The sequence below is a fragment of the Notolepis coatsorum genome (assembly GCF_963971535.1).
Source record: "Notolepis coatsorum genome assembly, chromosome: 6".
Lineage (NCBI taxonomy): Eukaryota > Metazoa > Chordata > Actinopteri > Aulopiformes > Paralepididae > Notolepis > Notolepis coatsorum.
In genome coordinates, this window is record NC_140170.1 from 89,971,098 (window position 1) to 89,995,571 (window position 24,474).

At 44.0% G+C, this 24,474-nt stretch overlaps 1 protein-coding gene across 2 annotated transcripts in view; it reads right to left on the minus strand.

The window, feature by feature from the left end:
- Positions 1-24,474, minus strand: part of asic1b (acid-sensing (proton-gated) ion channel 1b) — a gene marked incomplete at its 5' end in the record, with an annotated part of 514,910 nt that overhangs the window by 164,263 nt on the left and 326,173 nt on the right. Inside the window, one exon of one of the 2 annotated variants that reach the window (XM_084316399.1) lies at positions 7,915-8,580. The exons of the other annotated variant lie outside the window; for it this stretch is intronic. Within the exon in view, the coding sequence (XP_084172525.1) occupies positions 7,915-8,580 (666 nt within the window). Of the gene's footprint in view, positions 1-7,914; positions 8,581-24,474 lie in introns of those variants that run through there. 2 annotated transcript variants of the gene reach the window in all.

Here is a 24,474-nt window from a genome sequence, read left to right on the forward strand (position 1 = left end):
GAGAGAGAGAGAGAGAGAGAGAGAGAGAGAACAAGGGGGCTTTTGTTACGACTATAATCAACATAAAGGGCACACCTCAACTCATGTTGATTCCCAGCGTTGTGTACAGGCTAACCCCCTTATTTTTCACTAAAGGCATTCTGTTTTCAGAGGGAGCGATCCTGCATATAAACTAGGCTTTAACGGGACGGCGTCGCCGAGTTCCTTAGCAGCGGTGGGATTTAATCTCTGATTCATTCCCCTCGTAAAGGTTGAGTACAACACAACAGTACAGTACATCGGTGCTGGCAGAGACGAAGCAACTTCAGACTCAAGATTCTAACAACTGATGAACCACTGCCACCTTGTGTTCAGAGGGGAGACAACCCCAAGTTTGTAAATTATTAATTAAATAAAAATAATAAATCCTAATGGGCGAGAAGAATAGAAGAGAGAAATGCACTGCTGAGGACAACACAAGTACATAAGTGATGAGATGAGAATCTGAATAATGTATTTTACTTTTGATAAAGGTCGCTGGTAAAATAGAACATTAAGAGTGGAGAGCGTCTGCTCTACATAATTACGCTTCGTATTCGCAAACAATGTCTCTCCATCCTAATGAAATTATTCAATCTTGCTAAACGATGCGGTTCCTCGCCCGGCTTCGTGTTCAGCATCATAAGACTTAGTTTTGCATCACAACAAGTGGACACCGAGAATTAATATCTAAGAAGACGGGGGATGAACAATCATGTGTGTGTGTGCGTGTGTGTGTGTGTGTGTGTGTGTGTGTGTGTGTGTGTGTGTGTGTGTGTGTGTGTGTGTGTGTGTGTGTGTGTGTGTAGAAGAAAGGCCTTGGTTAGAAAAGCCTAGGGGAAGGCTTTCTAACCAATATATGATGAAATATCAACAACTGGTGCAGACCATTTCATAGCTGGACTATGAGTGTATTAACTTTTATAAAAATGTGTATTTGGTAGCCTAGGTCGTGTACACAAGCTGGTTGTGAGGGGCCTCCAGATGGCTGGTCTCTCCAAGGGGCCAAGCAGTCAGCAAGGTATTGATCAGTATCTGATGCTCAGTAAGGAGGAGACGCTGCTTTTTATATCCATTAAGTGGATTTATTTTTGTCTGTTCGCTTTTCACCTCCTACTGTTATTTTCATTGTGTGTTATTATCCTGTCTGTGTGCAACAATGATGACGGCCAAGCAGGCACTATCCGATTGTATTATCAATGTCTATTTCATTGACACACTTGTATTTCGCTCATCAAACCGCCTGAATCACTCTTATTAAAGCGGCTACTAGTCGACAAGGAGTCAATACTCAATACGGGTGAAAATAGCTGATAGAAACCTTTTTCGTTTTCTCTTCTTTATCTATATTGACTTTCTTTCGGATCCACCTAGTTTCAGTGCCCGGCGTAGCGCGGAGGGGTGGAGGCTGCCAAAGCTACAGCAACCAGATACAAGAGCGCCTCTCAGGGAGCAGCTGCGATGCGCTGCGCTGCTCCGTTCGCTCCCCTGGCTTCACCTGATTGATCGAGGCTTCAAAACCAACCAAACAGTAAGGGATCAAACCGATTACACCTCCATACATAAAACATATACGGTGACGGTGGGAATCAATCACAAAAACAATCATCCGTTACAAACATTAACGTGGGAAAATCAATTTCTATTTGGGGGAAGAGACAGTTTAATTAGCCTAATTGGCGGAGGTGTGAAATAATATTGCTCCCAAAGTGCCAAGGAGGAATGGAGTCGGGTGCGCGCAGGCTATTAGCAGCATCTTGCTCAGTGCAAGTCCGTCCGTCGTTGTGCAATGAGCATAATAATAAAGTGCCTAATATAGTTCCTACTTTCGTACTTGCGTCCTAGAGATAATTACGCTACACCACATTTTCTCTGATGCAATCTCTTGCCCAGCGCCTGCTCCAAGGAAACGATGCACCGTAACAAGCTCGCAGCCAGCAGGCAGCAAGGCCAAACCTGGCATTTAATTTCCCCATGTCCCTTGAAAGCACAGCTCGCTGTCTGCCTGTCTGTGCAGAGCCTGAGGCCAGGATAAACAGCCCGTGCTCTTGGAGAGACAGGAGAAGGGTGAAACCGGAGTAGAGGCAGATCTGTGGTGCTGATGCTTAGTCGGGAGGAAAGGGGCTGTGTCTAATGGGCTGGAGGAGGGGTGGGGGGGGGGGGGGGGGTGGGGCAGGAAGTAGGGATCTGGACGGCTGCTCCAGGGGGAGCTCACATTCTGCCCCAGGACAGAAACTCTGTAACCAGAAACGTCTGCCTGCAGGGCATTAGCTAAGCCCTGCTATATTGACCCAACCCTAGGCGATGCACACTGCAACACACGTGCATGCGCACGCACACACACACACACACACACACACACACACACACACACACACACACACACACACACACACACACACACACACACACACACACACACACACACACACACACACACACACACACACACACACACACACACACACACACACACACACACACACACACACACACACACACACACACAGAGGCAAACACACACACACACACACACACACACACACACACACACACACACACACACACACACACACACACACACACACACACAGAGGCAAACATACACACACATTCACAGGCACACACCCACACACGTTATTACAACACATACACGTCTATAAACAGAGGGACAGAGAGAGAAAGAGAGATAGAGGAAGAGAGAGCTAGAGGAAGAGAGAGAGAGGCAGAGAGAAACAAATACAGGAGGGGGGGGCGAGAGAGGAACAGAGATAGCTGGGGGAGAAAAACAGAGGAGAGAGAGAAAGAGGGAAAGCAATCAGTTAGCTCTCCTCCCCTTTTCTTCACAATTCACCAACGATGGCATATGGGAGGCCATTAGTGGTCCCTGCCTGATATAATAAACACACTCTAGCTGGAGTCCAGTGGCCCCTCGTACCTATTGTTGCCCACATTACCCCCAAATAAATACACTCTATTGATTAGCTATGCAGTGAGAGAGTGCATGTGCAACATACATAATGTGGGCTCTCTGGTCTGAGTTGGCTTGGTTTATTGTATGACTTTTTAGATCAAGTGAACACGCATGGAATCATATCAATTTCACGTGAAGAGATCAGGAAATACATTGGAAACGCTTAACATGAAGAACACTTCACTATAACGTGGTTCACTATGTGATATGATATGTGTGTTTTCTTTCCTTAAAGGGGAGCAGGTATAGAGCTGGTCTTTCCACCAATGGGAGGCCAGTATATCACTTGTTACACTGTATATTGTTAATACTCTTTACTGTTACCTTGCACTCTGGTTAGATGCCAACTTATTTTCATTGTACTATACTTGTGCTGTGCGATTTTTATCAACAGTAATCTAATCTAATACACTAATTTAATCACATACACACAATAATATAACCTCATACTATGTATTGTGCTCTGTTCAGTGTTAAATAATTGATTACCCAATCAACCAGACATCGTTCATGTGGTATTTTGGAATATTCTGGGATGTAAACTGAAGGGAATGTCACCTACTGTATGTCAGCTTGTGCTGTACGATGACAATAAATCTGAATCTAATCTAATCTAGTCTAATGTTCCTGCTGTGACCCAGGGCAGCTTAGTCCAGTGTGAACATGCAGCGCTCTCCCTAAAGCTGTAACTCAGAGCAAGAAGCCTCCAGTCTGTGATGTCACATGGATGTCAAATCTGGAGGCTGGTCATGGACAATCATTGTATGGGTCCAAAAGGTCAGTGCACCACTCACTCTCTCTGGAGCAGCCCCATATGTCACAGTCACGGAGATAACGTAGACCACTTATTAAAATGGGTGGCATTCCCCTTTAACCTCTTGTATCTGGTTGGGCACCGCCCCCATCCTATGTTCGCAACACTGTGCTGCATCCTCTCTCCAGGTTCCCAATCCATCCAAAGCCTTGATAACCATGATACTGTACATATCCTTTTCCAAAAAGAGAAGCTCCCATTGCCACATAGAGAAGCTCCCATTGCCACATTGGACTGGAGCTTGGATGGAGGATGTGGCACAGTGATACACAACGCATTACTCAAGTGATTGGTGAAATGGTGGCCTGTACTACTCAACATTATGCCAGACATTGTTTAAATAGGACCTGGCTTAAAAAGAAAAGAAAAAAGAAAGCCGCTTGGGGAAGAACTTGGGGGTACACTTCAATTGACCATATTCACATGGCAGCCATTTTGCTCTTATGTCATCCTCAGGTTGGGATTCCTTTCCACCATGTTCCCACCTTGGAAAGGACTCCCAACCTGAGCAGGACATAAGAGCAAAAAGGCAGCACCGCAGCTGAGCTTCTCCGACCCTGTACGGCTGTACCAGACATCACCGTGTCTGATGCTGAACCTGCACGTCACGGTGGATTCTGACAACCCTCCCGCTCCTCCACCGCCTACCGCTTTAATATTGAAAACATAGGGGGGGGGGACCCGCTCAGAAGTCTGTTGCCTGTCTCCTTACATTTACACCTCCCCGCCGAGACCGAGACCTTCAGTAGCTCCCTGGGCTCCCTGACTCCCTGGTCCCCTCGCTGTCTGCCGGGGCCCCCCTCTCTGCCCTGTGAGGGCCTGGTAGGCGGCTGCGTGCTGCTCCACACCACTGGGACCCACTCCTTCATAATGTCAGGGAGGAGCATGCAGTGGTGTCTCTCTCAAACCCCTGCTGAACTCCCACCAGTCTGTTAAAGTTGCCCTTTTACTGTGCCTTTGGCATGTCATGCCCTTTTATTTTGATAATGTGCTATACCAAGTGTTCTGGGTTTTACAAAAAGTGGTTTACAAACAGTTATTCACGTTATTAGCATGTAGTTCTCCTACCACTGTTGTAAAATTGTTGACAACAACAACACGTGTGATACCACAGTGCTAGTCTCAAAGGGGAACTGCCATTTTAATCTCCACACCCATCTAATCCAAATCAATATGGTCTACTAGTGTAATATCCTAATCAATATGGTCTACTAGTGTAATATCCTAATCAATATGGCCTAGTTGTGTAATATCCTAATCAATATGGCGTAGTTGTGTAATATCCTAATCAATATGGCCTAGTAGTGTAATATCATAATCATTATGGCCCAGTAGTGTAATATCCTAATCAATATGGCCTAGTAGTGTAATAATATCCTAAACAATATGGCCCAGTAGTGTAATATCTTAATCAATATGGTCTAGTGGTGCAATATCCTAATCAATATGGCCCAGTAGTGTAATATCCTAATCAATATGGCCCAGTAGTGTAATATCCTAATCAATATGGTCTAGTGGTGGAATATCCTAATCAATATGGCCCAGTAGTGTAATATCCTAATCAATATGGCCTAGTGGTGTAATATCCTAATCAATATGACCCAGTAGTGTAATATCCTAATCAATATGGCCTAGTAGTGTAATATCCTAATCAATATGGCCCAGTAGTGTAATATCCTAATCAATATGGCCTAGTAGTGTAATATCCTAATCAATATGGCCCAGTAGTGTAATATCCTAATCAATATGGCCCGGTAGTGTAATATCATAATCAATATGGCCCAGTAGTGTAATATCCTAATCAATATGACCCAGTAGTGTAATATCCTAATCAATATGGCCTAGTAGTGTAATATCCTAATCAATATGACCCAGTAGTGTAATATCCAAATCAATATGGCCCAGTAGTGTAATATCCTAAACAATATGGCCTAGTAGTATATCCAAATTACCGGATGTGCAATATTTGTTAAATGTGTCAAAATACTATCCTAAATTAAGTATTGTGGTGGCAATACAAATCATATTCTACAGACTTTGTTTGGTACAGATCCCTTCAAAAATCATACCGTGATTATTATCCTTTCTAAAAGTATTATTCACATTTTCAAAATGTCTTGTGTGTCAGAGGGTTTCACTGAGTCATGGTGTCGACCTGCTCTGCACTACCAGCGGCCAGTTTGTTGTTATTCATTTTCTTCTCTTTGTTGGTGGTCTCTGTTTGTGGGCCACGCTGTGCACTAGCAGCCACTTTAACACTTTAACATGAGCGGGCACACACTCATGCCGCACTCACCCACACTTATTGCCAAAAGGAAAGGCCACTTTAAATGAGTATAGCAACAGTAACAGTGTATAGCACTACCAAAGCTACCTAGCATGTCCTATATGCTCTGTAAATAATTATGTACAGATACCGAGATGTCACACCATGTTACCTGTTACCTGTTATTGCACAATGTTGTTTTTATTGGATTCTATTATATGTTGTACCACTGTATTGCACATCGTTGCGGGCAAGACCACCCGCATTTCATTGTATACTTGTATGCCGTGACAAATAAAACTCTTGACTTGACTCTGCCTGTGTTTTAGCTCCGCCTATTTCATAAACCTATGCTTTTAAAAAGTTTGTTTTTTCCCCCCAGCAAATCTCTTAATTACATCAATAATGTGCTGTCAGAACAGCATTATGTTTGTAGGTGAAATATTTACCTACTGTACCTTGTTTAACAACCAGGAAATGCCCAAGAGAAAGTTGTACGTTATCTATGGAATACTCCATCAATCAAATAATCACCATTACATTTTTCTCCAAATCGTTCAGCCTTACTGTAGATCCAATAGGCACATTAACATTAACACATTAACAGTCAGTGCATACCTGTGGTTCCCCTGTGGGAAAATCAATATAGCAATACCTGGATACTGTCAACACAACAAAGTAATTCCGTATGTCACCTGTGTCCTGTCTGATGGCAGTACTCAGGGGAACACCAGGCAGCAGCCAGGAAGCCAAAAAGCCAAGGAATATGTCTAACAAGAGGCAGGCCCACTATAATAACATCAATGCCCTTCAAAAGATGTAAGACAAAAACATTTAATCTTTAAACCCAGATCATACCCTGCCCCCAGAACTAAAGGCAACCAATCCTATTCACATGGGGGACTTATTTCTCCACATATGATTGACTCTTCAGATATGTGCAGTAAGTCAAGTTTACTAATCAAGGACACAGTTCTTAAAATGACCTCCTCAACAACACCAGCCTACACTCCGAGACGAAAGACGGTTACAGTTCTAGTTCTTCAACAACACCAGCCTACACTCCCAGACAAACGATGGTTACAGGTCCAGCAATTGAACAGTGACTCACTGATTACTGATACACCGTCACTGTTAGTCATCAGACTGACACTCTGCACCCAGGAAAAGGTATTATGTTTCCTTTATAAGACGTCATCTGATGGTGCGAGAAATCATCTGCTAGTCATCTCACGAAGAGGCAGGATTTTGTCCTCACAAAATGCCTATTCAGCTCTAAAAAAATCATTATCTAATAATAGGCTTCCATGGCTGCTATAATATGCAGGTTAGAAGTCTGGTGGGTACCGGATAACTAACAACGTACAGTACCAGACCTCTTGCAGGAAATCTCACTTATTACACATGCATGTCTTACTGGACCGTCTAAATTTACCACAACACACATTGACCTAAGCGCTTTTTCGGGGCAGCAGCCTTCCTCTCTGCAATTTTCAGGTACACACATAGGCTACAAGCTGTTCACACCGTGTGAGTCGATCCGAAGACGCTTACATGATCATGTTACGTTGCAAATCAATTCAACATAATTTATTTACACGCCTGCTGTACTATAATCTCAGTTACTCCTATTGACTAAAGCCGACATGCCGATTTGACGCATAGCAATTGCTAGATTCTGTTTCAAATGAATTCAAACGTATTTCACTAAGCAGGTGACGCCAGCACTTTCGAGAAGTCAAATCAAACAGTCCTCAAACAGTTACAAATTTTGAGAAACCAGTTGAACTACCTTTTCATTGATTTACTTCTTTTTACCCACAACACTCTCTACACTCCTACCTCTCTGAAGTTCTCTGGTCCGCACTCCTGTCCCCTGAAGTCGCACTCCAGCAGCATGTCCTCGATGCGGTGCCGAGTGCGGTTGAAGAACTCGTCCAGGGTGAAGCGCGAGCTCGGGCCGCGGTCCGGCTCCGGGGCTAGCGGGATCCCGGGCGCCATGTTGTCCTCGTAGCCCAGCAGGGGTCCCATGAAGATCAAGTCGCTGTAACTGAGCTGAGATCTCCGGAACGTGTTGTAGTTGCACATGGTGACGGCCGGGAAGGTCATGTTCTTGGCCCACCGCTCGTCCAGCATGGTGATGTGGTCGTAACTGAGGTAGTAGAAGACCCTGTCCACCACCTGGAACAGGAAGGCAGAGAGAGCCATGGTGAAGACCACTCCCCAGAGGCCCTGGCGGATCCCGAACTTCTTGTCCTCCACGAACACGTGGTTGGCGCCGTGCAGTGAGCAGCTGTCGAAGAAAGCGGCCAGGTTGTCCACCTCGCCCACTTGGTCCTTCTCCTCGTTATAGACGTCCAGCTCGTCGCAGCCCTCCAGGTAGTCGCGCGAGCCCCCGTCGCCGTAGCCCTTCCTAACCCGCTTGTAGTGGTCGTCGAAGTCCTTGCCGGATCCCCCGCCGGGCTCGTCGTCCGAGAAGGAGATGGTGCACATGATCCTGACAGGCATGGTGGCTAGATGGACGGACTCAGAGGAAACCGGAGGTCAGAAGCTCAGAGTGGCTGATGAAAGCCTTCCAGGTCTGGAGAAAAGAACAACACAACTGGGACCAAATGATTCCAGGGGCCCAAGGAGAACTGGATGATGAAACAAAGCCCAAACCCACGAAACTACTCAAAACTCAAAAAGAGCGGGAGGCATCACACCGTTCAGATGATGCCAAAATCCTTCCCCCAGCCGTCCGAAACTGTCTTGAAATCCATCAATCAGAGAATCAATAGCTTCTACGCAGAAAATGTGAAAATTCAATCAAAACCTAGAGGACCTTTGTGCATCAGTGCCTCTTGACGTGTCATACAGGAAGAAAGAAAAGTAAAAAGTTAACTTGAGGCGAAAAAGGTCCCTCTGTCCATTCACCTCTGATGGAGTTGAGATGTTCTGTCTGGATGTTGTCCTTGTCTCTCCGAGGTGGATACACATCAGAGAGTAAACTCAAAGGAGAGGAGGAGAACAGAAGGCGGAGGAGGAGGAGGGGGGAGGTGAGGCGAGGCCATGAGGAGTTCAGGACACAGAATACTCCCTCAGCACCCAGCTACAGGTCACTGCACTGGGGCCGGGTTTCACCATTTACAGGAAACACAGGGCTTTGACGCAGAGAGAAAGTCGAGGGATCAGCAAGCGATGTGCAGTAGGAAACGCACTAGGCTGTTTGTTTCTGCTGATTTCACCGTTCCGCATGAACTGAAACTCGCCCCCAAAAACCCCAACTCCGTGGCCACACAGTCGAACACAAGCGCTAATGTTGATTGACGTGAGAAGAGATGAGATGAGCAGCCGGAATATATTGGAATTAAGCGCGGCAATAGAACACCTTTACTTAATTTCCTTTCAAAGTTATGCTGAGAATAGTGATTGAAACACTGGAAAGGTGCACTTCTAGTCCAGCCTTGTACCTGCATTGAGACCACCATCTCCCTTATAAGGATTTCTGAGATAAACGTATTCAGTTCACCTGTGTCACATAATTCCCACTCTACGAGATAAGCCTTAAGATTGAACTGGGTAAAGACTTCAATTTCCTTGTTGCTTTCTCAATCTATTGGCTCATTTGACCAACGACACCCCGTCAAATTACAGACCCGTTGCGTTGGAAAGCAGATTAACCAAACACAACATACAACTGGTGGAGGAGGAAAGCTATTTTTATTGAATAATGGAGATGAACGCAGATTCCCAGTGGTGGTGGTGTTGGTTACGATATGAAAAGGAAATGTAGGAAACAATCCATCTGTATTGATCCGGTACCATTAAAATGTCATGGAGATTATTTTCAGATGGTGCCAGAAGATGAAACCTTAGCCCCACTTAGGAGATAACAACACCCCTTTACAATAAAGACTGCATGACCTAATGATGACATAGGTAACCGGTAAAATAAATAAATAAATAAAAGAAAATGCTGAGTATGATTTGTTGCGGTGAGCATTTAGGCCATAACAACATTGTATTGCTGCTATGGGGAAACAAAAAAGTAGAAATACTGTGATAGAGAAATTCTGCTTAAGCTAAGGATATCAAATGTACTAAAGTAGCAAAAGTACTGAAACATTCCATCTTTGATACATTGCCAGCACTGGACTCCTCTTCTGTTAAATGATGGTTGACCTGATCACTTCCTCTTTAAAGGGGCACTTCACCTACATTTATTTTGCACATAATCGCTCACACATCCAACAACTCTAAACAGTTGTGCACACATTCATTTAGTTTGACAGTTATTGAGAGTAAATGAGTTTGATTATGACCACCAGTGATGTCTTCGGGGACATTACATCCCTGTGTTGTGTTGTGCTCAGTGAAATGATAAAGTAGCAGTCCCTATAAGACAATGTATTGCTATTATTCATCCTTGTGTTGTGTTAATTACAGCACCATGAAATTATGTTGATGAAAGAATACCTTGTCTTATAGGGACGGCTGCCTTATGGTGCTGTAATTAATACAACACTGGGATTCAATGTCCCCGATTACATCACTGGTGGCCATATCCAAACTCATTTACTCTCAAAAACTGGCATTGATTGATTGAGTTGATTGATTGATTGAAAACGGTTTAACAGATTGCAGAATGGGTATAATACAGTACAGCTCAATACACACAATTGTTAAGGGGATGCAGACCAGAGAAAGACTTTCGTCTTGGCAAACTAAATGAATATGTGCAAAACTGTTTAGAGTTTTCGGAAGTGTGTGAGATTACAGTATGTGCAAAATAAATCAGCATTGTCTTTTGGTGAAGTGCCCCGTTAAATTGGCTGTCTGACATATTTATAATAGAAAACTATCATTACACCTGGGTAAAACAGAGTCCATTCTCTTCGGATCAAATAACAAACTCAGCAAAACCAACGGCTTCTCAGTTACAGTGGGTGACAATATTATTGTCACAAGGAAAGATGAAATTACATACCTGGGTTCCATCCTGGAGGCAAATCTTTCCTGTGACAAAATGGCATCCAATGTAATACAAAAAAGACAACCAACGAACAAGATACCTGTACCGGATCTCCTCTCTGGTAAACAAGAATAATCTGAAGACTCTAACAGGAGCACTCATTCAAGGGTACTACGACTATGCTTGCATATGGTACCAAAGCACCTCAAAGGCACTAAAACAAGATTACAAACATCACAAAACAAACTGGTCCGACTACTGCTTGACCTTACTCCTAAAAACCCACCTCACCCCTGCCCATTTTGACAACCTAGGATGGCTTAGAGTAGATGACAGTGTTGAGTGTACAGCAACTTGCAATGGGCCTGGTCTACAAGATACACTACACCACTAAGGTACCCATGTACATGTCGAAATACTTCCCAAAGGTCAGTGAATACCACGACCACAACACCAGAGGGAGTTCAACAAATCATGTTCAACCCAGATTCGGCACAAACAAGGGTCTAAACACGTTTCGCAATTATGCCACATTAATGTGGAATGCCCTACCCACAGCCGTAAAAAAATGTGAATCCCTACCCATCTTCAAAACCGCTCTCAAAGAGCACCTACGGGAGGCTGCAATTCGAAACTGGCCCCCGTAAATGTCCAAAACCCCCCTCCCACCCACCCACCCCCTCATAATGTACAGTTTCCTCCCCCTCATATGTATATATTTTCTGTTAGGATCTCTGTTTAACAGTACTGTATATTTGCATATCTTGTATGTCACAAATGTAACAGTACTGCATACCTGTATGTCATGTATGTCAAAAATGTCATGATATATATCTGTATATCTGTATGGCCCCGTAAATGTCCAATCACCCCCTCCCACCCCCCCCCCCCCCTCCTAATGTATAGTTTCCTCCCCCTCGTATGTATATATTTTCTGTTAGGATCTCTGTTTAACAGTACTGTAGATTTGCATATATTGTATGTCACAAATGTAACAGTGCTGTCATAAATGTCATGATATATATCTGTATGTTGTGTGTGTATGTCATAAGTGTCATTATGAATTGAAAATGGGGGACCCTGATGTAAACAAGACGAAAGTCTTTCTCTGGTCTGCATTCCCTTAACACTTTCGGGGCCATTCACGTATATACGTTATTTGGCGCCAGCGGTTAACGACCAAAAACATATATATACGTTTAGTTATTTGATAGTTTTCCCTTGGATTTAGTATAATTCACGTTTCGCCCTATAACCAGCCTCCCAGGAATTAGCCCGGATAATTCCGAAATTATACTCATATTCACCATGGAATAACGCGTGAACGTATTCATGATTATTTTTTAAAACATTTAGCATCTTGAACGGAAGATAGTTACTGTCAAATGACCATGGTATTGTATCCATAGCTATAATATAAAATATAGATTTAGCTCTACAAACAACGTGACGCACAATGAAACTATGTAAGGAAAACCTGGCCGTGCTATACATTGTGTGTATTTATTTTAATTAAAAAAATTTTGGTAGATTTTGATTAGTTTATGGACAAGTCCGGCAGAGAGAAAGGATGGGAGAGAGATATGGGGGAAGACATTCGGCAAAGGTTGCCGGGTCCGGGAGTCGAACCTGAGATGGCCGTGTTGCACTACAGTGCGTTACGTGGTGTGCCACCCTGGCACCCCAACAATTGTGTGTATTGAGCCGTACTGTATTGTACCCATTCTGCAATCTGTTAATAAAGTTTTCAATCAATCAATCAATCAATCAATCAATCAATCAATCAGCATGTCTTGTATGCAAACCCCTTTCATTAAAAGTAAGCTACAAGGAGTGGAGTAAAAAGTTGATATTTGCTTATAAAGTACCTTAAAGTCCCATACTCAAGAAGTACAAACACCTCAAGATCGTACACACAGACAGAAAGTAGTGTCAAACACAGAGGCACGTGGGCCGCTTCCACGAGTGGGGACAGTAATGTCCAGTGAAATGGACGAGAAAGCGGCAGACTAGGTCAATATGTATTTAACAACAGCCTAACTTGGGAAGCCTGATAAGACAGTGAGCACCATAGGTTATCATGAGGTTGTGGCTTGGCCCTGGTGTTATGACTAACTGAAGCAGCGGCACTTCTAGCTACAATACTGCCAGGTGGTCTCCCATGTTGTCCATGAATGATCCCAGGAAGCTTCACACATCCAGCTTAACATGCATGATTAAAGTCACCCGTGGAGAATACACTGACCTTTTGAGTTGGACACAGTGGACTAACCCAAACAACCAACTAAGACAGGGGTCTCAAACTCATGGCCCGCTGGCCAATTGCGGCCCACTGGATGATATTTTGCGGCCCCCTACTTGACGCCAAAGGTTAAAAAAAAAAATGTGTACTTTTAAATTTTTTGTATTTATATTTTTTTAATGTTGTGGAACTTGTACAGCACTTTGTTCAACTTTGTCAGTGCTGTAAAGTTGAAACCTTTTAAAATCTTAGACAAACAAAACACTTTGCTTTCATGAAATATTGTAAGCCGTCATTTGAGGCTTTATAAAAGCAGCACAATGAACACAAATCTGTCAGTGCCGAGTCCGACCTCATCTTAAATAACAAACAACATTGCTTGTTGTAGTTAACAAAGAGAGGCAGAGTTGATTTTGCAATTTTTTTTAATAAAAATCATATATAATATTTGATGCGGCCCAGCCTCACCCAGACTGGTAAATTGAGTTTGAGACCCCTGAACTAAGATAACAAACAAATACATATCCCCCAAACTGTCTGAATTACTATTGCCAGTATGAGTCCATATGACGCAACAATGTACATGTGTATTTATTAGCACAGTTTCTTCCCCCTCTAGCTATCAATTTGTTATTGAGCTTACAAGAGCTCATCACCCATCACCCAACATCTCCCCCTCTCTTCTCTGTCAGTAATTCTATCCCTCTTCACTGTGACCTATGCAGCCTGCATGGCTGCTGTGAGCCACCAGAGGGCAGCAGCAGCACATCTAATCCACAGCTGTTGCTGGTGTGGCCATGGAGTAAAGGCCACAATGACATGTGAGCAGCATTCTGAGGCAATGTGTTGTGAACTTGCCCATTACCTTATCCACACTGTTTTTGTCACATTTGTCAATCCAAATTTCAGTTGAAGACAGTTAAACCTCTACTGCCTCAAGACATCGTTGGCATGTCAAGGCTTTGACGATGATGATACAACTACAACTCTTAAAGGCAAAGGAGACGGGCAATGCAGCCTTCGTAGGAGATAGGAATTGTTAAACAGGAACTGTGGATGACATAGTGAGCGTTAGTAAAGACCAAAGACGTCAAGGAGAAATATGATGGTAGAAAGTAACATGTAACATATTGTCATATTGTTAGGTGTCATTAGAACCTCTAAAAGGCTCATTCTTTACTAAACAACATGCCTTTTAAACTTTATTGTCTAATCAGTGTTGTTAGTTTATGTTCTTGGATGTCTTTTATGTATTATTGTTATTATTGTGTTGTGAGTTGTGTTGTTTCATGTCTGAAAATTGAAAATAAATAAAATTTGGTCACAAAAAAAAACGTTGTTTTGAAATATTTCCACCTGCAATCTGGTTCAAACATAGACTTATGTTGCTGTGTAAAAACATAATTCACACATCCTATTCTAATGATGAAAGACAGCTCTCTCCCAGTGACAGAAACCTACTGTAGGAACCACTAACCTGCATTTCCATCAAATAATGATAATAATAACCATAATAATAATAATAAACATATTATTCGTAAGTGCTTCACAGCAGTACAAAAAAAAAGAAAAAAAAGACAGGCATAAAATGAGCACAAACTTGGCAGATCAAATGACACAATCTCATTTGTCAGAAGCCACATGGTGGCAGTGTTGGGGCGTGAGTTGACGCACTCAATGGGCTGTTCCCACGGGGCTGGTATTTCAACAGGAGCAGCCGATACACAGTCAACCACGGTCAGAGAGGAGAGGAGAGCAGAGAGGAAGAGAGGGGAGCTTCAACGCTTCCTTTCAAGTCCCTCTCGCAAGCCCTGCTGACAGCTAGGACGACCTGCCGTTACCATGGATACAGCCTGGGCAGTTAGCAGAAGAAGATGCACAAAGCCCATTACTCAGTGCATGTAACTAGCTAAACACACACTCGTGCACGCGCACACACTAACACACATGCACACAGACTTATGGATAATTTATTCAGACTTTATGAATCTGATTCAATTTAGGATAATCCAGCTTTCCTTTGATTAGTAAGAGAATTGTTGAATCAGTTTTCTTATCAGTTTTGGACTATGGTAATTTATAGGCTTGCTGCGGCATCAATTCTTAAACCTCTGGACTCGGTTTATCACTCAGCTCTCAGATGTATTACTGGTGACAGATATGATACTCTACCATTGTGTCCTTCATGACAGGGTGGGTTGGCCTTCTCTCGCAGAAAGGCGCAATAAAAACTGGTATTTGTTCATTTTTAAAGCCCTCATTGGTAAGCAACCTCTTTATATCTCTTCACAGTTAGAATGGAATATTGGAACCTAATCGACTCGATCTAATGACTGGATGGTTCTTAGGGTCCTGCAGGATGTTCTGATCTAATGACTGGATGGTTCTTAGGGTCCTGCAGGATGTTCTGATCTAATGACTGGATGGTTCTTAGGGTCCCTGCAGTATGTTCTGATCTAATGACTGGATGGTTCTTAGGGTCCTGCAGGATGTTCTGATCTAATGACTGGATGGTTCTTAGGGTCCTGCAGGATGTTCTGATCTAATGACTGGATGGTTCTTAGGGTCCCTACAGTATGTTCTGATCTAATGACTGGATGGTTCTTATGGTCCTCCAGTATGTTCTGATCTAATGACTGGATGGTTCTTATGGTCCTCCAGTATGTTCTGATCTAATGACTGGATGGTCCTCCATTATGTTCTGATCTTGGGAAATCAGCTTTTTTTCTTTGATGTTTCTAACTCTTGGAATTGTCCTTCAACACTCTCTGAAGTTGGAGGTTCTTGCTTCCCAGAGAGTTTAAGCATGTGATTTCTGACCATTGTGTGTCTGCCTGTAACTTTTTTTTTAATCTTTTTATGTCTCATTTTAGTGAACATTGCTTGCTTTATTTGTGTCACCGTTCTATATTTGCAATATGTTTGTTTCTCTTTCCGTTGCAATGTCGATCACTAGTATCACAGTCATAATACTAAAATCATTACGGGATTCAACACAGTACAAAGAAGCAAGTACATATATAAAGTACATTTGTTCCCAGAAGATATGAGTTAGAATGAGGCAGAGTCAGGGACAGCTGTTTTCACAAACACAATATTCTATCTGAACCCTTTCTTTTTTTTAAACTTTGACCAGTCAGCTGGTTCTTTTAGCGTTTATCGCTTTTTTCTGGTCAAGCATGACCGACAGAAACAGGTTGAATGGGGTATAGATCGGGGGAAAGACACTCTGAGAAAATACGGCGAGTCCGGGAGTCGAACTCGTGTACCCCAGATCCGTGACGCGCACGGTTGTCCCCGACGCCGAAATAGCGTCCGAGGTACGCGGTGAGCTACTGGAGCTCCCCTATCTGAACCCTTTCAACAGGGGCCTTTGCCACCTGGTATACAGTGAGTGTCAGAAAGAGTACACTCCCTAGCCCAGAGCAAACCATAATAGAGCATAATGACCTACCTTTAATTGAGTTGTTTTGACCAAAGGACACATCTTCCATTAGAGGCAGTGTAGGTCTTCATGACCTCCCCTACCACAGGGCTGATGCATAACACGCAGCCAATTTTGTCATAGTATTACACAGAATAATAGGATGTGGTGGTAAGGGACACAGATGTATGTCGGGTCACGTTTGTATATAAACCCGGTAGTCACAACATTGTTTGTACCACAGGTCAAACGTCTGAAGACTGAACAGAAAACAGAGAGCACCATTTGAGGGCAGAGTGCCAACTTGGGAATTTAAATTAGGACGGGTGCCAGGCTTTGTTGTTGTAGTCGTTTCGAGTTTCAAGTTTATTTGGTCACGTCCCTATCCTTTTACAGCATTGAGATTCTTTTGTTTCTTGGCTCCTCGCCCTAGCAACAGCAACAACAACAACACAATGTAGTATCAAATGAATCAATAACACTTAAACAATATAATTAGCAGCATAAAACAACAGTTATTACAGTAGGTAACAAGCTGACAATCTGATGGCAGCAGAGACTGCAGCAGGGTTATTATAGTTTTGTATTTTTCATTCGTTTTTATTGTTCATTAGTTTAATTTTATTTTTAATTTCAGTTCTTTTCAAGGGTGGCTTTGCTAGTTTCAGTTCAGTTTTTATTGTTTTTTTGTACAAAGAGATTAGAGCTAGACGGTGTAGTTCCTATGTGTACAGTACAAAAGGATAAGAGCTAGAAGGTGTAGTTCCTATGTGTACAGTACAAAAGGATTAGAGCTAGAAAGTGTAGTTCCTATGTGTACAGTACAAAAGGATTAGAGCTAGAAGGGGTAGTTCCTATGTGTACAGTACAAAAGGATTAGAGCTAGAAGGGGTAGTTCCTATGTGTACAGTACAAAAGGATAATAGCTAGAAGGTGTAGTTCCTATGTGTACAGTACAAAAGGATTAGAGCTAGAAGGGGTAGCTACTATCTACACAGTACACATAGATTAAAACGTCATGAGTGCAACAGTCTATCCAGCTCTGTGATCCTGCCCATGTAAACATGGAGAACAGCAAACAATGGGAAAGAAAATAACAAAGTCATGGGGTGTTTATTATAACAAATTAATGAACTTACTTTTCCTTCAAAAGCACCTTCTCTTCTTGCTATCGGGTGGATGTGGCTTGCTTGTGTGACTGAATGGCACTCAAAACATAATATGTATTCATTAATAAATTATAATAATAATACTATTATTAAACCAGCTGAATAATGCTCCTTTTCGCTCCTTCTCCACTAGCTCCAGTGTCAATACAGGCCACCCCACCCAAGACCAGCTTTGGCTACTGACATGACAAAGTGCTGATGACTCAGGGAAACAGGAAGTAAATCAAAGCGAGCACAGCGGAGCCCCGGCGTGACGGAGCAGAACAGAGCAAAGAGCAGAGGAGAGGAGAGCAGAGAGCAGAGTAGAGGAGAGCAGAGTAGAGAGCAGAGGAGAGGAAAGAGCAGAGGAGAGGAGAGCAGAGGAGATCAGAGCAGAGAGCAGAGGAGAGGAGAGGAGAGGAGAGGAGAGGAGAGGAGAGGAGAGGAGAGCAGAGGAGAGCAGAGCAGAGCAGAGCAGAGGAGAGCAGAGCAGAGATCAGAGTAGAGGAGAGCAGAGGAGAACAGAGCAGAGAGCAGAGGAGAGCAGAGGAAAGCAGAGGAGAGGAAAGCAGAGCAGAGGAGAGCAGAGGAAAGCAGAGCAGAGGAAAGCAGAGCAGAGAGCAGAGTAGAGGAGAGCAGAGGAAAGCAGAGGAGAGCAGAGTAGAGGAAAGCAGAGCAGAGAGCAGAGTAGAGGAGAGCAGAGGAAAGCAGAGCAGAGCAGAGCAGAGGAGAGCAGAGTAGAGGAAAGCAGAGCAGAGAGCAGAGTAGAGGAGAGCAGAGCAGAGCAGAGGAGAGCAGAGTAGAGGCAAGCAGAGCAGAGAGCAGAGTAGAGGAGAGCAGAGGAGAGCAGAGCAGAGGAAAGCAGAGCAGAGCAGAGGAGAGGAAAGCAGAGCAGAGTAGAGGAGAGCAGAGTAGAGGAGAGCAGAGAGCAGAGGAGAGGAGAGCAGAGGAGAGGAGAGGAGAGCAGAACAGAGGGGAGGAGAGCAGAGGAGAGGAGAGCAGAGGAGAGCAGAGGAGAGCAGAGCAGATGAGAGCAGAGGAGAGTAGAGCAGAGCAGAGTAGAGGAGAGTAGAGCAGAGGAGAGTAGAGCAGAGTAGAGTAGAGCAGAGTAGAATAGAGCAGAGCAGAGTAGAGCAGAGTAGAGCAGAGCAGAGTAGAGCAGAGTAGAGTAGAGCAGAGCAGAGTAGAGCAGAGTAGAGCAGAGCAGAGCAGAGTTTTCATCATAGCGCCGGGTCCCGAGGTCAAAGCTACTGACCCAGGAGCTGTTATTACTGATCACGAGGTGAGACGGCACACTGGTGTCGGAGGCCATGGCGCTGAGAGAGTAGAGGTGGCACGTGTGGAATATGAAGTGGGCAGGCAAGAGAAGAGGACAGAACAGAATGCATTACACTGACCTCACTGTGTAGTTCACGGTGGATTTAAGGAGATGCTGTGTGTTGCGACAGTGATCATATTTAAAGGTCCCATGCATTATAAATGGCCTTTTCCAGTGTTCAGCATTGTTTCCTAGCAATGGGGGATTATATCAATGTGGTCTGTGTCTCTAATTATCATATTGACTCATCAGTCTAGTCTCAAGTTCATGAGATCTTCCCTCACTCAACTAAGCCGTTCTGATTTGACTGTTTTGCTGACGTGAATAAGGCACTAGTTGAGGTGATTGTGATCTGATTGGCTCTGTGGTTGTAGTCACTGCCCACAATTCGCTCAACAACAGAGCGAGTGGAATTACTTCCTCAAATAGATAGACAGCAGAGAACGAGCGAGCGAGAGAGAGGGAGGGAGAGAGAGGGACCGCGCGCAGGAGACGGAGTGTGTGTAAATGTGTGTGCGCCGAGAGAGATAGAGAGGGAGAGAGAGGGACCGCGGCAGGAGACAGTGTGTGTAAATGTGTGTGCGCTGAGAGAGATAGAGAGGGAGAGAGAGGGACCGCGGCAGGAGACTGAGTGTGTGCAAATGTGTGTGTGCCGAGAGAGATAGAGAGGGAGAGAGAGGGACTGTGGCAGGAGACGGAGTGTGTGTAAATGTGTGTGCGCCGCGGGGATGGGTCTTCTCCCTGCAGTCGGGTGCAGCATATCACTGTCAAAATATCTTTGCGCATGCTCCCACGCGCACGCCCGTATTCCGATCCGTGCAATAATATTCACAGAGGTATATATTGTCATTTGAAACAAGTTACCAATGCATTGTCCCGTGGGATTATGCCCCCCCGCGGCGAAATATATTAGTATCCCCCTCAATCTCTCTCTGTCTGCCACTCGCAGACTGTGTGGGTGACCATCACTCAAAGCGCTTATGGACGGAGCCCATCCAATAACAAACTTTACAGATGTGTTCCATAGACTCACAGGAATTGTGTAAAGTTGCCCAAATAGTGCAAGGAATAGCAATGCATGGGACCTTTAAATGGCACTTTGTATGCCCGCTGTGGGCGTGTGAATTCAGGGCCCATCAGCATGTGCTTTGGTGCAGAACGTTACAGAGGATGAGCGTGTGGGAATGTGTTTCACATCAGGCAACGGGAAGTATTTTTGGGGAATTAATTTCCAGTAGTAGTCCTTCTGTGGTACACTTGAATCTGGGAAGTCCACTACCCTTATTGTTAAATCAAATCAAATCAAATGTATTTGTAAGGCCCGACAACACAAGTTAATGTCCTCATGGGCCGGACATTCCCAGCCAACCACGACTATAGTCGTGGATAATAACGTGGATAATGGCTGGCGCTGAAAGTGTTAACACATTGAATGCCCATCACGAGAATATAATTTTTTTTATTTTATTAGCGATCTGAATTCATATTTCATCAACTGAGTCTACCGTTGGTAAGCCTGCCCCACCAGGCGCTCAGATGTGAAAAAAGCGCCCCCTATCATCTCCCAGATGGTAATGCACCCTTTTGGATTGGACTCAATGAAAATTGATGAGAAAAAAAAACTCCGGAATCCACATTTTACTTCTCACGCATGTAACCGGAGCCGATCAGATGCATTCTGGACCCTCAGGACAGCGTGTAATATGTCTTTACAGTACGTAGTAGGGATGCCCCGATCGATCGGCCACCGATCGTTATCGGCCGATACTCAGTATAAATATGCAATCTGTGAATTCCGATAATTAGTCATATTCGCCGATAGCGGAAACCGATCAAGCGAAGCTCTCACTCGCTGTCTGTCTCAGACACACACGACCTGCAAACTGCCGCTGCTCCTCCTCCCTAGCCCCGCCCGCCCCGTGTAGAGTTTGTAAACAAAGAGGTGCGGCTCCTCTGCTCGAGTCTGTAGTGCACTGCATTCGACCTGCGCTAACGTTAGCTACCTAGCTATCGTTACTGTTTAAACAAAATTACCCAGTCAACTATTCACGTTTAGTAGGCATTGTCTAACGGTATTTAGCCGGCTAGCTACCGATAGCTCCTGATATCAACAAATGATCCAGAAAGTCTAGTAGTTCATGTTCATACCTCAGTTAGCTTGCGTTAGCTGACGTTCGTTTACTGTTCAAAACGAAATGTCCCATTGAACTAAAGTTCTGTCTTAACGTCATCTAGCCTTAACGTCATCTAGCCGGCTAGCAGTAGCTACAGATAGCTCTTGATATCAATGTCTTATAACATTGATTTAATGCGTATTCGAGCTGAGGGCTTGCTGAATGTGAAATGACCAAAGCACTTAACGTTACCAATGGGGTCCCGCTGCAGCGCCGGAGAATCCTTTTTGGAGCTGGGCTACTAGAGTACACACAGACAGTGGAGCTGTTTGCAGATAGTGAGCATTTTGACTTGTTGCGTGGTGGCGATGTCTCGCAGATAATACAAGTACAAGTCTAATTATATAATATATATATTTTATAAAAAAAAAAAAAAAAAAAAAAACGTTTTATATAAAATAATTTTTAATTTCTTTTTAATCAAAAACAATCGGTATCGGATCGGTATCGGCCGATATGGCTCACGACGATCGGTGATCGGTATCGGTGGCAAAAAACGTGATCGGGGCATCCCTAGTACGTAGCATTGGATCAATAAAAGGATCGATTTTCGGAATGGCGATCAGGAATTGGAATAATCCATTTGGATACCATCTGATCTCAGGTAAGGAATCTATTTGACCAGTCTTGGGATGATCAGACCCGTTTTCACGGAGATATACGCTTTTCCCATATGTGTCCCCCAGGCTGTTTGACTGTGCGAGCGGTCAGGAACTAGGAGAATCGATTTTCAGCGCGCGGCACCAGCGTGCATGCGTACACATAATACTATCGATGGTCTAGCGTTTATTTGAAAACGATTCATAAATAGGCCGAAAAATGACAACGTTCTAGAATATTACAGCACAGGGCGTTTATCAGAGAATCTTTTTTCTTCTTCTTGAAAGGGCTTTTCAAAATGCTATAAAATGTAAATGAACCGATAAAAAAACAATCCGCTTCGACAATGTTGACTGGAAAATGAGTCATTAATGGGCGACGGGCAGATTAGCCATAATTTCAAACATGGATTAGGCGATATTAACGTTAACATTGAAGCGGATGGTGGGCATTCAAGCACTAAATGTGCGCCTCCTGCTGGGCACTGAAAGTGTTAAACAAGTCAAGAAGAAACATCACAATAAATCAAGAACAAAACAAAAACACCACAAAGTCCAAAACATTTAAAATAAATTAAATAAATGCAACACTCCCAGACATTCCCCACGCGAAGGTAAGGAAAAACTCACTAAAACCTAGCAATAGGAAAAAATGCACCAGGAGAGAAACCTTAGAAGGGCCGTTCAAGAGGGGATCTCCCTTCTTAGATGTCGGTGATAGTAGTGTTGCAATAAACAGGTGAAACAGTTGGTAAGCATGCACTCATATGTGTAATGAAACACAGACAAGTGCATGCAATAGCAACTGAACATTTTGAAACATAAAAAATAGAGCTGATGGCGGATCTATTTGAGGCATGGGGGTGGTGCAGAGAGGGTCACATCCTCCTGGTCATCATCACGGGACGTCCAACACTCCGGTCTTCACTACGAGACAGCCATTCTTTCACACAGCTAAATCACAAGTGTAGTCTGACTCAGCTCCTCAGTGTTGTTATGTTGTTTTCTTTTCTTTTTTGAGTCGGGGTCATTACCCCACCCCTGGGCCCCAGTGTTCCCCATTGCTCTACATTACTTATACAAAAACAATTTAAACAAAGCAATGATCAGGATATTAATCATTATTAATTAACGATAAGAGTCTATAATAATTATCAATTCAGACTCGCAACATTTTCTACCGAAGTAAAACAATTATAATAATTATAATAAGGAATGCACATTTTAATAAATAAATAGAAATATGTGAAAAAGTCTGGTGTGTGTGTGCGCTGAATGGTAGCTAATGATGTGTTGACAGTTGTGACAAATTCACACCACATAATGAGAGGTACTTAATGATGATGAGGCTGAACAAAGCAGCAGTCTCTTAAATGAGACGGAGGAAGGAGAGAGAGAGAGAGAGAGAGAGAGAGAGAGAGAGAGAGAGAGAGAGAGAGAGAGAGAGAGAGAGATGTTTCCGAGTCACTAAGGTCAGCGCAATTAGCGCCGTATTGAAGTGAATCCGTCGGGTGGATGGATGCCAGATGGAGGAGCCTACAGTGGCAGCGGACAAGTTGCTTGTGGAATCAATGGCACAAACATGGTATGGATGGATCTGGAATCATTGGGATCCATAGAAAACATTAGTTCCTTTCAGATCAATGACAGCAAGATCCCCCCCCTTCTTCCTCAGTCTTGAGTCTTGGCTTGACGTGAACGGTGGCTGGGGGGTCAGAGGGCAGCGATGGGCGCACTGTGATCCTCCGCTCTGTCCTGGCTCGCCTCCCAATGTGATTATCACTCAGTGCACTCCATTACCCCCCCAGCCCGGTCCCCTGTGTCCCTCTGTCAGCTGTCCTTCCCTTTCACACACACACACACACACACACACACACACACACACACACACACACACACACACACACACACACACACACACACACACACACACACACACACACACACACACACACACACACACACACACACACACACACACACACACACACACACACACACACACGCGCACGCACGCACGCACGCACGCACGCACGCACGCACTCGCACATACACATACACACACACGTACACATAGTCCTCTTACTCTCTCTAGTCATCTCCCTCTCTCTCTAGTCCTCTTATTATCTCTATCTAGTCTCTTACTCTCTCGCTCTAGTCATCTTGCTCTCTCTAGTCATCTTGCTCCCTCTCTCTAGTCATCTTACTCTCTCTCTCTAGTCACCTTACTCTCTCTCTCTAGTCACATTGATCTCTCTCTCTAGTCCTCTTGCTCTCTCTCTAGTCATCTTAATCTCTCTCTAGTCCTCTTAATCTCTCTAGTCCTCTTAATCTCTCTCTCATCCTTCACTCTGTCATCTTTCTCTCCCATTACAGAAGCAGAGACCCTGACACTGGTAACGTCGAACCGTCCGACTACTTGCCAGCTGGACCAGCTACCCTCCCCACTCCTCCAGACCATAGCACCAGACATCCTCCCATTCCTAACGGCAACCATCAACTCCTCACTCAACTCGGGGGTGGTCCCCACCTCCCTAAAACAA